Source organism: Neopelma chrysocephalum, unplaced genomic scaffold (genome assembly GCF_003984885.1).
Source record: "Neopelma chrysocephalum unplaced genomic scaffold, ASM398488v2 Primary Assembly neopelma1_95855, whole genome shotgun sequence".
Taxonomy (NCBI): domain Eukaryota; kingdom Metazoa; phylum Chordata; class Aves; order Passeriformes; family Pipridae; genus Neopelma; species Neopelma chrysocephalum.
The window spans coordinates 1-16,829 of record NW_020924510.1 but is presented as its reverse complement, the minus strand read 5'-3'; the positions used below and the strand labels follow the sequence as shown (position 1 = coordinate 16,829).

At 47.0% G+C, this 16,829-nt stretch overlaps 1 protein-coding gene across 1 annotated transcript; it reads right to left on the bottom strand.

The window, feature by feature from the left end:
• Window positions 1–13,567: 13,567 nt before the first annotated feature.
• On the bottom strand, window positions 13,568–15,384 carry LOC113981024 (zinc finger protein 3-like; the record flags this gene model as incomplete). The annotated part of the gene is made up of 3 exons (XM_027708263.1): window positions 13,568–13,918; window positions 14,002–14,444; window positions 15,139–15,384. Coding segments are annotated over 3 exons (925 nt in total), but the record flags the coding sequence as incomplete, so codon positions are not given.
• Between the last annotated feature and the right edge of the window lie 1,445 nt (window positions 15,385–16,829).

Here is a 16,829-nt window from a genome sequence, read left to right as displayed (position 1 = left end):
AAAAAAAAGTTAAGAGCACTTTATTTTGATTATTGTGCTTTCCCCAGGCAGGAATTTTTATTTCAGTTAGAATCTTTGAACCATTACGTTTTCAGTGATGCATTTTTCTATTTACAATTGACATCTTCATAGAAGAATGAAGCCTTTGAGTAACAGCTCTAAAGCATGAAGGTTGCCTGCAGTAAATACTTAAATTATTTTACACCCAAATGGAGCCTGTTGTTTTTAGCTAAAATTTAATAAACCTTAAATCAATGACCTTTCTGTTACTGAAAGCCTACCCTTTGGAAAACTAACTTTCCCGAGAAACATATTTTGGTGAATAAATGCCAAACAAAGGGCTTTTTAAATCTAAACATTTCCCCAGTTTACAGCTTGTGAACATTTAGTTCCTAAATTCCTGACTGCTACCTAATGTACAGAACAGTGGTGCCTTGGTTGAATCACATATCATTGATTTCAGAGTGTCACAGGGATCTCATTGACAGGAATTAATTAGAATCCAAAATCAATCAAATGTGTTTGTGCACTTTCATCGAATTTGAATATCCCCAAATTAATTGTAAGCATGTGAATGAACCTAGAAATAAATTTTTGAAAGGTACAAAGACAAAAATCAGTAAACTTTGAGAAGATAATAGTGCATCTGAGCATGTTTCATGCCTGCTGGGGTAAGTTAATGGTGAATCACACCTTCCCTTCCCAGCACAGTCTAAGATCTATTCTTTTTCGAACATGAAAATACCCAGGGACTGAAGGCAGAGGACACACCAGTCAATGATCCAGCATTATTTTATGAACAGCCTGTTACACACCCAATATCAAACATGCTGCCAGTATATTACAAAACACACAAGTATATTACACTCTGAAAAACTGCACATTGTATGTCAGCCACTGCACTTCATGGGGAAAGAAAAGAGAGAATTCCTGAATCTCTACCAAAAGCAGGAATAGATGTGGCCACTTATCCAAAGAGCTGTTATTGTTGCTGAGGACTCCTCTCTAAACACATTCACTTGTAATTCTGTCAAGGTAATAAATCCTTCCACTCATTACAGCACACTCAAAAACACCCTGCTATTTAATTTCAATGGAAAAATGCCCCAAAGTGTCTAAAACATTTACTTTTGCTCATGTAAAAGTGCTGGCATTTTACTTCCTTCCTGATAAGCCAGTGCCAATGGACCTGATTATTCTTTTCTTATTCAAAGCACCCTCAATCTTCTCAGGTGTCTGAACAGCACAGTTACTGAAAACAGTTTGTACTGCTCCTCTCTCCTCCTGCCAGGCTATCAGATAAACCCAACTAACTCTCTGTATTCACACACAATCAAACATAAGCTGTGTCTTCAACCCACTGTAGCCTGTTTCTGGCATGTTACAGGTTTTCTGCTTGACATTAGTTGTAACCAAAACAGCAGCAGTGAATTAGCTTAGAACAAAAATATAGTCACTCCATAGCACGGAACACAAAAGGGACACAGGATAGGAAAAAAAAAGAGAAACATTTTGTGAAGTAAGAATGATCACTCTCATCTCAGTAGTTCACAGGTATTTATCTGGTGCTACTTGAAAAAGAGCATGGAAGCAGCAGGATTCAAATGCATTCAAAACAGACCTGACACAGGCCTCAAGAGTAGAAAAACAATTTCTTTTTTTGTTTATTTTTATTTACTTTATTTATTTATATCTAGGAACTGTCTTTGATTTGGAAGGGGTGAGAAAGTGAAAGAAAGGAAAATGGTTACAGCGTCTGAAAACGTTTAAATGCCTTTACAGTTTTTGTCTGTAACAAGACTGATTTTCATGATCCAACCTTCATTTGGCACTAAAAGACCCCCACAAAAACAAACCAAAAAACCACTCTCCCCCAAACAAGCCTCTTGGCAACTCTCCTTTTCATTCAGTGTCTTGGATACAGAATTTTCAGTGCTGACTACTGAGGAATAACACAAGATCAACTCTGTTATCGGTAACAAGAGCAAAACTCTTTTAAAGTTTTACAAAAGTTTATTTAAGGCAAATGGGCAAACAGCGCTGGGCGGACGGGGTTTTGCCTCCCCTATACATTCCGCAAAATTCAATAAGTTTCAATTTTTCTTTTTATAGCCCCAAATCTCCTCCCAGGTTTCTGGTTACCAGTTCATTCTGCGCATGTTCTGCCTTGTTACCAGGGAATCTTTTTCCCTGTTTCTTGTCTTCCTTATCAGCTTCTCCTGGCGTCTTCTTTCTGGCCGCCTCCTTCCTCTTATCAGATTGTGTCGGCTAAGGGTGTCTTGGTTGCTAGGGGCCTTCCTTCTGCTCTATGTCTTCCTTGACAGGTCCTGCGGCAGTTGCTAGGGAGAATACTTTCTACATAGATAGCTAACATCTAGAGGTAACATAGTAGAATATAATTCTTCATGATAACATAACATCACAGTTCACAATTACAGTATTACAAATATAATTTGATAAGCAAATTATCTCTTTTTGTCTTTATTGACTATCACAAACTCCTTCAGAAGGGCCACGGCTTTGAAGGTTTTGCTTCCTGCCCAGCCCTAGGGAATAGGCACAGCATCTCCCTTCCTTCTTCTCAGGATGACAGGATATCCTCGGGATGAGCGCAGTGTTGGAAGAGTTAAACATTAACCTGGCTGTGCCCTGGGCACTCTCAGCTGGCTAAATGAAAAGTTCTGGGATGCCGGGAGAAATCCTGAGTTGCAGCTCTTGGATTAAGTACAGCCTTCTTTAGAAGCTGAAGCTCCAGCCCCTGAGTGGAGGCTCCTTCCCACCACTCCCTCCCACTGAAAGTCCCCCTGAGCAATAAAATATCAGCTTAAACATAAAAGGACAGTGGCATTCATCCTCCACAAAGACAGGACCAAATCCTGCACCCAATTTGATGACAGAAAAAAAAATTAAAGTAAATAAAAAATAAAGAGAAAATGGCTGGATCCTTTGTTACATTTCCAATCTATGGAGAACTATACAAACTGCCAGTAGCAGAGTGCTCAGAGTACATAAAGGAGTGTGATTTCACCATTTTGCTAAATATTTTTTTTACTAGATTTTCGTGTCTTGTCTTTCTTTAAAAATATTCACGTGTGAGATTGAAAAAAGTGTTTCTTTCAAAAACAGCTCTAGAAACCAACCCAGAAATAGGGGGAGAGGGGTGAAAGAGCAGCAATAACACATACAAGAATGGTGCTGCCCACCCATCCTGGCACCTGATGGGAAGGGATTTTGGAAATGCTTAGGAACAAGCTCGCACTACATTTTAGATATGACTTTTTCATCTCTACATCTACAGGACTTTAAATTGCTTTATGTCTAGCTGGCTTGGAGGGGGGGGCACACACACAAGTGGCTTATAATTTTTTAATTATTTTTACTTTTTAAAAAATTTTAATTTCCTTTTTGTTTGTTTGTCTGCGGTTTTATTTCTGAGGACATTCAAAACAAGAGACAGCAACTCCACATCATCTTCTCATTCTAACTTGCCAAAGCCATCAATCTCTGATCACACCCATTAGAATCTCACTGGAGCCAACATTTTGCGACAGCTTGACCAGTTGTTTAATGCAAGAGTGTGTGATGGAGCAAAGCTAAATGAACACATCTCGGATACTTCTGACACTCCTCAGCATGGCTAATATTGATTTCTTTTCTGTGGCTAGGTAAGTGCTGCCCAAACACTTTACCTGTGGTATGTAGTTCCAATCCAAATGATAAAAAGGAGATGTGCAGGGTTTTTTCCACTTACAGCAACATGAAAAGACACAGAGGAGGAAGAGACACCCACACTAAGCTACAGAGTAATAACCTCAAAAACCTCAAATCACTTTATCCTAAAGTCTGGTTTCAGAACAAAACTCTTGAAGAGAATCTTACGCCCTCCCATATAAAGACAACAGCTCAAAGCTGCAAAGAGTTTTACTCAGGGAAAGGGAATATAATTTTCAGTGTATGATAAAAGGATATATTTGGACTATTCTCACATGCACAGGGGTAGCTAATTATATTTCAGCAGGTTATCATATAAATAAATGTGCACAATTCTGTACAAGGACACTCTAAATGGCTTGATTAGACCGAGAACAAGAACTTCTATTCCAGACACCCTGATATACTAACTTACCGCAGCACATGGCCATCCTTCTCCAATTTCAGATTTAAGGTTCTGTGTTAGTGTCACAAACAGTAAGAATTTTTTGTTTTGTTGTGCCTCATAAATTATTTTGATCTACATCCACAAATTTCCTCAAGATTTCATACAAATTCAGAATGGTGACCCAGGGTAAAAATCAGACATTCAGCGGTACAGAAAAACAGCATATGCTTGTCTTACACTGTGTGAAAGTACCTATATTGCTCTAATTTTCATTAGGCTGTTAATAGATGTTTCTCCTGGCAAGTACAGGAAGCTGAAGTGAAAAAAATAATTTTATTTCAATTTTAAAAGAATTGGGAAACGATGCTCTGATTAAAAAGCTACGGTACTTAAAACAGGAAAATAATTGGAAATTAGACAAGATTCCCTTTAATGCAAACCTGCTCTATTAAGGAATAGCAAAGAGAAAAGCCCCTCTTTGTTTGAAGGAAATAAGAATTAGTTGAAAAAACATTACAAGCGTTCTGTAAACAAATCCCAGAGATTTAGAGCTCCTGTAACACAGCAAATACATAAATTGTTTCAGAAGACACACATGTCAAAAGGCAGCAATCTACCATTCTAGAAAAGTTACACTCCAAAGTGCTACTGACAAGGCAATTCCAAGTCATTTAAAATATAATTAAGAAAGACCATCTAAAATAGCAGTATACAATTCAGTTGCATATTTTTCTTTCATGTTTCACAGGATTTTTACTTCTCGATAAACAAACCATACCAAAATCAAAAAACTAAAATCCCCACAACTATAGGACTTTTGGAGAGGACTAAGGACCATTAAAATTGAATGTGTATTTTATATTTTTGCCCGAGGACATCATGATGCACATTAACAACCACATGTAAGAGTCGTCCCTCCCTAAAATAATTATATTCTTTGGGTGTAAATACAGCCAAGAACACATGTAGCTGAGAAAACAGTTCTCCATTTGACAGCCAAAACTTACAGGAATATGAATAAATATTATTTTCACTTACTTAGAATGAGAAAATCTTAAAAAAAATACACTCCATACCTGTAACACACACACAGGCACAGATAGAAACGTACTGGAACACAAAACTCGCTGTGCACAGACAGAGGATTGCACAGAAAATGCAAATATATAAAACAAACCCACACACAGACGTGCTGCTACAGATCTGACTGTGCACGTGTGACTCCCGATCTCGAGCCTGAAAGACGACACACAAATGGAAAAGAACAGGGAATGAGTGGAATGTCAAGCTGCAGCCACTGTTGGTGTCACCCCTGCACAAGGAAACATATAAGTGTGACTGGAGACAGAGAGGGGAAATATTTCACTGTCAGTGCGTGTCGAGAAATGCAATTCATTTCTCTCTCATGGGCTTTGGGACAATGACAATTTAATACAAGGCCAGTGGATGGAAAAGAGATAAAAACTGAACAAACTGGCCGGGCATGATCACAGATCTCCTCTAGAGAGCTCGGCAGCGTGAGGCTCATATGCACTTGGAACGGATCAACATTTTATTGTTTCTTCCCTCCAGGAATTTCCTGTGAAAAAGAATTCATAGCAAAGCTTATCTTATAGACAGAGGCTACTCTGGGCTTCAATAGGAGCAAGAATTCCTTCCATATTGTTTTTCCTACTTATCCTATGATTTTCACCTATTCTAAGCAAAAAAATTATTATTTTATATACTTCCTTGAAAGGTTCAAATAAGCATTTTTTTCATTCCTACTTACACTTTCACAGAGGTGCAAGCAACCTCCCCGTAGGTCAAGGGTCAGTCCTTTAAAAACCATCCTCTAAAATGAATAATCACGTCACTTATTCATGAATAATCTATATTTTTATACCATAATTTTTCTATCTTAACTTTGCTCTGTAACATACAGAAATAGCAGCATAACATTTGGACTGACATATCTGTGAGAACAGACATCTACTTTTCAGCTACTCTAAGCAAAGTAGGCTTCAAGTATTGAGAAATATGATCATAGACAACTTACCTTCTCTGTTTGATGAATAGCACCATGGGTTTGAAATTAATTGCAAAAGTAGGGCTGGCTAATGAGGTGGTCCTTATCTTTTCTCAGCAGTGCAAGCACAAGTATTTTTCTGCTGGCTCAATAATTTTAAATGACCAAAGTGCTATTAACTAAGCTGGAATCTGATTAAAATATGAACTTCAAAATATTCACAACAGCTAATGCAGTTACACACACACACAAAAAAAAAAAAGCTAAGGAAATTCTTATCTCTTTTCTTATCATTAAGCATGTGTTTTGAAAAATAATAATTAAATAACTTGTTCCCTTCAGCTTCTGCCAGTTGTTTTGCTTCTCATTAGCATCTTTGAAAACAGTTTGTTAAGACAATAGTTATTCTGTATTATGGAAGTGTGGGGATGATGCCCTTCTACCTGCCTCAGTCTAAAAAGAAATTTGTGGGAAATGTTAAAGCTTAAGGACTATTAGAAAAGGACAGCGTGCCTTAGGAAAAAACAGGGGGGGAAAGTACAGAAAAAATGATCAGCCATTCCAGATAATTAATGGATATCCACAAGGGCTTTGCTAATAACACAGGTTAATTAGCGCTGAAACGCACCAGGCTCGGTCAATAAAGGAGCACAACCATAAACACATTAAAATGAGCACCCAGCACTAACAGAGGGCCAAGCCCCAGCAAAGGAAGAGCTGCCAGAGGGGCATTTCAGCACAAACCCTTTATACTTTCTGCAGGATTTACAAACTTGCCAGCAGTCTGTCAGAACTAAAAGAGCAAAGCCCTACGAGTGGACACAGGGAAGGGAGAAGGGACCAGGGCCTGCCTGTACCCAAGGGGAGAGCCCTGGGAGAGCCCAGGCAGGGTCTGGGTGCTCACCCACCCTTGGGGGCTGCTGCACCACCCAGAGCTGTGTGCCACCGTACACACCGGCTACACGGACAGAGCCCAGAGCTTGTGACTGGAATATCAACTTGGGCTTTATTTCTTAGGAACAACTGCAAACAGCTGTCTAATAAGACAAATGCACGAGGTTAAAGACCTTCAAAGCTCGGAGAAACCGTGGAGCGGAATCGCGTCTGCTTCCCACTCCACAAAGAGAAGCATCCTTCAGTCCACCCCTTTCCTCCCTTTACAAATGAAAGACACTTCTAAAAAATTCTTCAACAATTAGAAGCTATGCCAAAATATTTAAAGAGTGAAACTGACACAAACTCTTTGAAGTTTAGCACAGAATCCCCCTGCACACACACAAACACACAGGCATGTGAATCACTTACATCAGGGTTATCTCTACATGCTGTCTTTATGTCATCTGACATCTAATGCATGGTTTTTAACACAATAGATTAATGGGGTTGCACTTTTTAAAGGTGCAAGGAACACTCAATTCAACCCTCACAGTTGAATAAACAACACTACAATAAATACCGACATCAGAAAAGCATCGATTTTAAGTCCTGAAAACCAGAAAAGGGACTTTCCACATGGGTGTCCTGTCATCCATAACTATTAGGGAAGAATTCAATAGAATAAAGAAATATAGAAGTGTTCTATCCACGATCAAGGTGAGATTCTCTATCTTCTAACATTTCTCTGACCTAGGAAGCAAGAATTTGGCACAGAATTAATACCGGAGAAAAATGAGACCAGTGAAATGTCCTGAGCTCAGGAGAACCTGACTGTGCTGGGGAATCAGAGCTTTCACCCTGGGAAGTGAACTGCTCTGAAAGAGTGGGAAGAAACCAGGAACAAAGGCTGAGTTCAAATGCTCGAGTAAACAAGTCCTTCCTCACCAAAAGGTCTGAGCTACCCTTAACTCATCTCTAGACATCCATGGAAATCAAACAGCCTGACCTTGAACCCAAGGGAAACAAAGACAAATTCCAGGGCTTTAGCTGGAGCAAGGTTGGCGGGGATGTGTCACTCTTCTATGACATCACATGCTCCCCATGACATCACATCCTTCCTGTGACATCACACCTACCCTATGACATCACATCTCCCCTATGACATCACATCCATCGTATGACATCACATCTCTCCTGTGATACCATATCATCCCTGTGACGCCACACCCTCACCTGTGATGTCATAGCTCTCCTGTGACATCACACCTCTACTGTGACATCAGATCTCCTCTATGACGTCACAACGATCATATGACATAACATCTCCCTTGTGACATCCCATGCTCGCCTGTGACATCCTGTGCTTGCCTGTGACATCACATCCTTCCTGTGACATCACACATCCCCTATGACATCACATCTCCCATATGACATCACATCTCTCCTGTGATACCATATCATCCCTGTGATGTCACGTCCTCCCCGTGTCATCACATCCCATATGACATCACACCTCTACTGTGACATCACATCTCCTCTATGACATCACAATGATCATATGACATCACATCTCCCTTGTGACATCCCGTGATCGCCTGTGACATCACAGCTCCCCTGTGACATCACATCTTTCCTGTGACATCTCAGCTCCCCTATGACGTCACATCCGTCATATGACATCACATATCTCCTGTGATATCATATAATCCCTGGGATGTCACGTCCTCCACTGTGATCCTCCACATCACGTCCCCCATGACATCGCACCTCCCCATGACATAAGAAATCCCCTGTGACATCTTCTGTGATATCATATCATCCCTGTGACATCCTGTGCTCGCCTGTAACATTGTATCCTCCCTGTGACATCACACCTCCCCTGTGACATCCCATCTCCCTTGTGATATTACATCCTTGTTGTGACATCACATCTCCACGATGATGTCACATCCATCAAATGACATCACACCTCTCTTGTGAAACCATATCTCTCTAATGATGTCATATTCGTCACATGACAACACATCCATCATATGACACCACATCCTTCCTGTGACATCACATCATTCCCGTGACATCACACCTCCCCATGACATCACATCATATCCTTACAGTGACATTACATCTCCCCTGTGACATCACATCTCTCCTATGACGTCACAACCATCATATGACATCACATCCTTCCTGCGACATCACACGTCCTCTGACATCACACCTCCTGATGACATCACAGCTCCCCTGTGATATCACATCATCCCTGTGACATCATGTGCTCCCTTATGACATCACATACTCCCTGTGACATCACAGCACCCTGTGACATCAAATCCTTCCTGTGACATCATATTGTCCCTGTGACATCACATCTCCCCTATGAGTTCACATCCTTCCGGTGACATCACATCTCTCCTATGATGTCGCATCGATCATATGACATCACATCCTCCCTGTGACATCACACCTCTTCGTGACATTACAGCTCCCATATGACATCACAGCTCCCCTGTGACATCACAGCTCCCCTGTGACATCACATCCCTCTTGTGACATCATGTCCTTTTTGTGACCTCACAGCTCCCCTTATGAGATCACCTCCTTCCTGTGACATCACAAATGCTCTATGACATCACAGCCATCATATGACATCACATCTCCCCTGTGACATCACATCTCCTCTATGACATCGCACCTCATCTGTGATATCATATAATCCCTGTGACATCACGTCCTCCCCTGTGAAACCACATCTTCCCTATGACATCACATCCATCATCTGGCATGGCATCTCCATTGTGACATCACATCTCTCCTGTGATATCACATCATCCCTGTGGTATAATTACATCGTCCCTTTGACATCACATCTCCCCTATGACATCACAGCTCCCAATGACATCACAGCTCCTATGTGATGTCACAGCTCCCCTGTGACATCACATCTCCTCTATGGCATCACATCCATCATATGACATCACATTTCCCTTATGATATCATATCATTCCTGTGATGTCATGTCCTCCACTCTAACATCACATCCTTCCCGTGACATCGCTCCTCCCCTATGTCACATTTCCCCTATGATGTCACATCCATCATGTGACATCACAGCTCTCCTATGACATCACACCTGCCTTGTGACATCACCTCCTTCCTGTGACATCACATCATCCCTGTGACATCACATCATCCCTGTGACATCACATCCAGTGACATCCAGATCCATCCCAAGGTTGAGTGTGTGTGTGTGAGACAGGCAGAACCACAAATGCCTGCACAGCCCAGAGCAGTCAGTGTGGTGCTGTGCTTGCTGCTGCAGAGACCCCCAGGGAACAAACCCAGGCAATAGTTTGGGTTTATTCCTTGCTCTGTGTCAGTGGAATAGAATGTTCCACAGGAACTCTGTCCCCCTCTGTGGCACCGGGGGGCTCGAAGTTGAAGGGGGGGGTCAAGTGCAAGTTCCCTTCTGAAGTGTGTGTCCCTAAGGAGGACACTTGCCTTATTATTGCTTATTATTTGTAATATCTTATAGATCTATCATACAACACCTACGGATGGATTCTATAGAATATGTCATAGATATTTGTGTTGGGTCTGGCTGAGCTGCAGTACAGTTCCCCACAGCAGCCCTCCCAGGGCTGTGCTTGGCATTGGCAGCTGGAAGGGTGTTGAGAACACACCAGTGTTTTGGCCACTGCTGAGCACAGCACCGACACTGGGACATTCCTTCCTTAGCTGAGGGCAAGACCCTGGGAGGGGACCCAAGTAGGCCAGCTGAGCCCAACTGATCCAAGGGACATTGCAGACCATGGGAGGTCAGCTCAGCTCTAAAAGCTGAGGCACGGAGCAGGAGGGGGGCATTCATTGTCTAATGGCTGCCTGCTGAGGAACCGTCCCGTGGACCCAAGCCCTGCTCCTCGGGAGTGGCCGACCATGGCTGCTCATGGGGAGTAGAGAACAAACCCTGCTGTCTTTTGCTTCTGTGCACACAAGCATTGCTTTGCTTTTTGCTCTAAAAAAACTGCCTTATCTCAACCCACTATTTTTTTTCCACCTTACTCTCTCCCCTGTCCTGCTGGGAAGGGGAGTTATAGAGTGGCTGGGAGGGCACCTGGTGTCCAGCCAAGGTCAAGCCAACACACACCTGAACACTTGCAGAGACTCCACCACCTCCCTGGGCTACTTCTGCCAATGCCTGAACACTCTCTCAGTGGAAAAAGGTTTCTTTAATATCTAATATGAACCTTGCCCAATGCAATTTAAGGCCATTCCCTCACAACCTTTCACTATAGCCTTGGCAGAAGAGACCAACCCCCACCCCACTAAAAACCTCCTTTCAGGTCATTGTAGAGAGCAATGAGGTCCCCCCTGAGCCTCCCCTTCTCCAGACTCAAACCCAGTTCCCTCAGCCGTCCCTCAGCAGACATGTTTTCCAGAGCCTTCCCCAGCTCCGTTCCCTTCTCTGGACACGCTCCAGCCCCTCAAGGGCCTTTTTGCACTCAGGGGCCAGAACTGGACACAGCACTCGAGGTGGGGCCTCAGCAGTGCCCAGCACAGAGGGGCAATCAGTTCTCTGCTCCTGCTGGCCACACTCTGCTCCACAAAGGCCACGATGCCCTTGGCCTTCTTGCCCCCCTGGGCACACTCTGGCTCATATCCAGGCGCTGTCAAGCAGCACCCCCAAGTCCCTTCCTGCTGAGCAGCTCTCCAGCCCCTCTGCCCCCAGCCTGGAGCGTTCCAGGGGGTTGTTGGGACCCAAGGTCAGGCCCTGACATTTGGCCTTATTGATCCAGCCTGTCCAGATCCCAGAGCATGTTCCAGCAAAGACATGGTGGAACCTTATGGAACCAAGGACCATTGTGACACTGCAGGGCCTTCTAGAGCCAAAGGAGCCCTGGACACTGGGCAATCGCATGGAATCAAGGCAGCACTGGAACCCTGGGAAAACTCCTGGAGTTCAGGGCCCATTGTGACACTGCAGGTCCCCATGGAACAAAAGGAACCCTGGGACACTGCGGAAACTCCTGGAACCAAGGGACCATTGTGACATTGAGGGGGCTGATGGAATCAGGAGTCCATTGGGACAATCCAGGGCCTCATGAAATCAAAGGAATTCTGGGACACAGTCAAACCTCCTGGAACCAAGGGGTCCTGCTGACATGTGTGTCTTCCTGGAACCAAGGGAGCCCTGAGATATTTCTGAACCTCCCAGAATCCAGGGGCCATTGGGACCCTGCAGAACCTCCTGGATTCAAGTGGTCCTTGTGAAACTGCAGGCCCTCCTGGAACCCAAGGATTCCTGGAACACTGCAGAGCTCCTGGAACCAAGGGGCCACTATCCCACTGCAGCTCCTTGTGAAGCACAAGGGACCCTGGGACAATGGGAAATCTCTGGGAATCCAAAGGGCATTTTGGGACTGCAGGGCCCCATGGAACTAAAAGAACCTTTGGAGACTGTGGAACCCCATGGAATCAAGGGTCCATTGGGACACGTGGGGCCTCCTTAACCAAAGGAACCCTGAGAATTTTTATGGGAACAAGTTAAGGCAGCAGCAGCTGCACTCAGTTAATCAGGATCAACAAGGAGTGTTTTGGCCTTGACTGCTGTTTTCCATCAAGAGTTCTGTTTGCCAAAGTGGAAAACCACTTGGAATGCTCTGCATGACCAGCCTGTGTTTTTCTCTGGTGGCTGAACACAGCCAGCACATGAGGGGAGGGGAACGTGTGGGATTAGGGCACTGCCTTGGGGCAATGCTGGGAATTCCGGTGGACTAAAAGACAAACACTGGGTGCTGCTCAAGAGAGAAGAGGAATAAAAGGGGACACCAAAAAGTGTTGGCGAACAAGTCCCGCATTGGAACTCTGTGTGTGCAGCCTCATTTTTTCCTTCATCACCCAAAGGAGAGGGGGCAAAAAGTGGGGGTTGGGAGTCCAAAACTGTTCAGGGGGGAAACTGGGGATTGAGGGGACAATGGGAAAGTGGAAGTAATAGGGAGAAGGGTGGAAAACACGGGGTGGTTCGGAAGGTCTGACGGTCCCATGGGGGTCTTTGGGAACAGGGGCACTGGCAAAGGGGGTGGCCCCCCTGAGCTCCCAACTTCCTGTGGGGTGCTGGGGGCTGCTGGATCCAATCTCAGCCTTGGATTATGCCAACACTTTCAGTTTAGAGGAATTACAGAGCTGTGACTGAAACACTTTTGTCCCCCAGCTTTTAATGATGGCAAAACAGATTTATTAATAGTAATGAATTTATTTAGGGATACAAATGATCAGACAGATGATCTTAATCAGAATTATTTACTGCACAACAGAAACACTAAAACTACCAGGAGTACAGGGTAAGATAGGACAGTGCTCTACACTAAAGCAATTCTTGAAGCAATTCTACTCAAGCTGGCACTAAAGCAATAATTCTTAATTAGAGATGGATGGAACTCCCCCAGACCAACGCTCATGGGGAGATCTCTAATCTCAACCTCCAGCAGTGACCTTGGGGGGTCCCCAGCCAAGGCAGGAATCTCCACACACACCCCAAGAAGGGTTCTGTTGGAAGAAGCTGCCCCTGGGAAAGGGGACTGGCCCTTTGGGGTCCAAAGGGATGGACTGACAGTCACTGGACTCCAGGGGTTGCCTCACCATCAGGGGGTTCATTCGGGGTGGAAGCAGCGGTCAAAGCTCTTCCCGCACTCGGGGCATCCCTTACCGGTGGGTCCGTTGGTGTGAGGTCAAGGTAGAGCTCTGGGTGAAGCTCTTCCCACACTCCCCACACTTGTAGGGCCTCTCTCCAGTGTGGATGCGCCGGTGGGTGACGAGGTTGGAGTTCTGGTTGAAACTCTTCCCGCAGTCGGAGCAGTGGAAGGGCCTCTCATCCGTGTGCGTCCGCTGGTGCACGAGGAGATGTGAGCTGCGTTTAAACCTCTTCCCACACTCCGACACTTGTAGGGCCATTCCCCAGTGTGGATGCGCCGGTGGGTGACAAGGGTGGAGTTCCGGTTGAAGCCCTTCCCGCAGTCGGTGCAGCGGAAGGCCCACTCCCCTGTGTGCGTCTGCTTGTGCTTCAGGAGATCTGAGCTGGTCTGAAACCCCTTCCCACATTCCAAGCACTTGTAGGGCTGTTCCCCGGTGTGGATGCGCTGGTGGGAGCGGAGGGTGGAGCTGTCACTGAAGCTCTTCCCACATTCCATACATTTGTAGGGCCGTTCCCCAATGTGGATGTGCTGGTGTCGGATCAGGTGGGAGCTTTGGTTGAAGCTCTTCCCACGTTCCCCACATGTGTAGGGCTGTTCTCCACTGTGGATGTACTGGTGGGTGAGAAGGTTGGAGCTGTTACTGAAGCTCTTCCCACATTCCCCACACGTGTAGGGCCGTTCTCCGGTGTGTATGTGCTGGTGTAGGATCAGGTGGGAGCTGATCCTGAAGCTCTTCCCACATTCCAAGCACCTGAGGCACTTCTCCCTGCTGGGAGGCTGCTCAGGGACCACCAGGTCACAGCTCCGCCTCAAGCTCCAGCATTGCCCCGCTCCCGGCCTCCACACTCGGCAGCTCCCAGGCTCTACACCCACCCCCGGCACTCCCAGTGGGGCCCCAAAACCGCTGTGTCCCCCCCGCTGGCACTGGGCTGACAATGGAGCCAGCGGGGCCTGACCCAGCAACACCAACCCCCACTGCGGGGGGGAACACGCATCCCCCCGCCCACCGCTGGGGCTCTGCCGCCAACCCAGCCCAGCACCCCCAAAAAACACCTCCCGCCCACCCCCAACAGCCCCCAAGGGCACAGCCCGGCACAAGGGCTGGCTGTGCCCAAGGCAACCAAACAGCCCCAAAGGCAGGGGGACAACCAGAGGCTGCCCCAGGGCAACGAGAGCAGGGAGCGGATCGGGCCCCCTGACACAGGGGCAGGCTCTGGGTTCAGCCTGACCAGGGGCATTTTGGCACCAACAGCACGGCCCCGACCGCTGGCTCGGCACAGGGGGCCCGAGCTCCCCCCTCTCCAGGCTCTCGGGGCTCTCCCAGCTCCCCCCTCTCTCCAGCTTCCCCCACTCTCCAGGGATCAAGGCATGGGGACACGGAGGGACCCCCTCGGCAACCCCGCTCCTGCTCTCCCCCCTACCCCTAGCCCCCCTCTCCCACCCCTTTCCCAGGCCGTTTCCCAGTGTGGATTTGCTGGTGCAGGATCAGGGTGGAGCTCTGGCTGAAGCTCTTTCCACATTCCCCACACGAATAGGGCCGTTCCCCAGTGTGGATGCGACGGTGCCGGATAAGGTTGGAGCTGTTCCTGAAACTCTTCCCACATTCCCCACACGTGTAGGGCCATTCCCCAGTGTGGATGTGCTGGTGCTTGAGGAGGTCGGTGCTCTTCCTGAAGCTCTTCCCACATTGCAAGCACCAGAAGGGCTTCTCCCTGCTGGGAGGTTGCTCAGGGACCACCAGGTCACAGCTCCGCCTCAAGCTCCAGCCGCCTTCCCGGCACAGGCTGGGTCTTTTCTCCTCAGAGCACCCTGGGCTGGCTTTGGAGCCCCTCCTGTGGGGGGATCTCCGGCCCTTTTCCTCCCCGCTGCCTTCCTGTGCCGTGGAGCCCTTCAAAACGGCCTCTCCCACCAGGCTCTGCCGGGGGGATTTGTCCTCTGGGCTCTCCGTCCTCAGCTCAGGGCCTGGGGCAGGAAGCAAGAAGGACAGGAAGGGGATTTGCCTCCAGTCCACAGGGAAGGCCAAGGACATCCCCCCAACTCCGGCCCCGGCAGGACGGCGGCGGCAGCGGGGTTGTCCTGCAGCCGGGGGCCATGCTCGGCTGCCAGAGCCAGCACAACACCCGCCCAAAGGGCCACTGACTTCCTCCTCACCTGCCTGGGGGGCCCAAGGCATCTTCCTCTTCCTCGCAGCCTCCTCCTCCATCCGACCAAGCTTTGGGAAGGACAAATCCTGATGGGGGGGGAAACAAGGGCTGAGCGCGTTGGCTTGGGGGTTCCTGCTGCCCAAGTCCATCTCTAGAACTCACCGGGCATCCTGTGACCATAAAAACCTCCAAAACACCAAGATTCAGCCCAGAAAAACCTAAACCACCAAGATTCAGGCAAAAAAGTCTCAGAAATAGTAAGAAGACCCTTAGCCATCAAAACTGCAAAATGTTGTATTTCAGCTAAAAACATAAAGCTTAGCCGAAAAAATCCTTCCCAGAAGTTACCCTTTTTTCATATCTCCCCTCTTGGTGTCAAAAGGTCTCTCCTGTCTGGGATGCTGGGGATCCCACTTAGGGATGCTGGGAGTGTTGGGGGTCCCAAGGGTCCCCTTCTCCTCTGACTCTTGCCTTACAGGTTCCACATTCCCAGACATGCCTCCTCTCCACATTCTCCACTTTGTTTTCCTGGGGATCCCAGAGGTCCCCACTGTCCAGGCTTCTCCTTGTCCACTCCCCCGTTTCAGGCTCCTGGGTTGATTCTCTTGCCCCTTTCCCATCGTGGCCGCTCCGCTCACCCAATAGCGGCAGGAAGGGAAGGGACAGGGGCAGAGCAGCACCAGCAACAGAAGGAAAACAATCGGCCCCCCATCCCACAGGTGCCCGGGAAGGGGGAACTCGCCCCAAATATCCTGGGGGGAACGCAGGGGGATCATGACGTACTTGGGCTGCCAGCACAGATTTCCCTGAAAAGTCTGAGGTGAGTCAAGCTCTGGAGAGGAGATTGTGCCCCATGCATGGGATTGCAGAGTCTCCCTCAGGGCCCCAGCATCAGTGAGCAACCAGACATAGACACAAAAGGCCCCCTTGAAAATTTTGGATGACTGTCCTGTAGGGAGGGGACAGTGTCACCCCACCAGGGCAGGGCTGGCAAGTGGGAGGCTGCTCCAGGG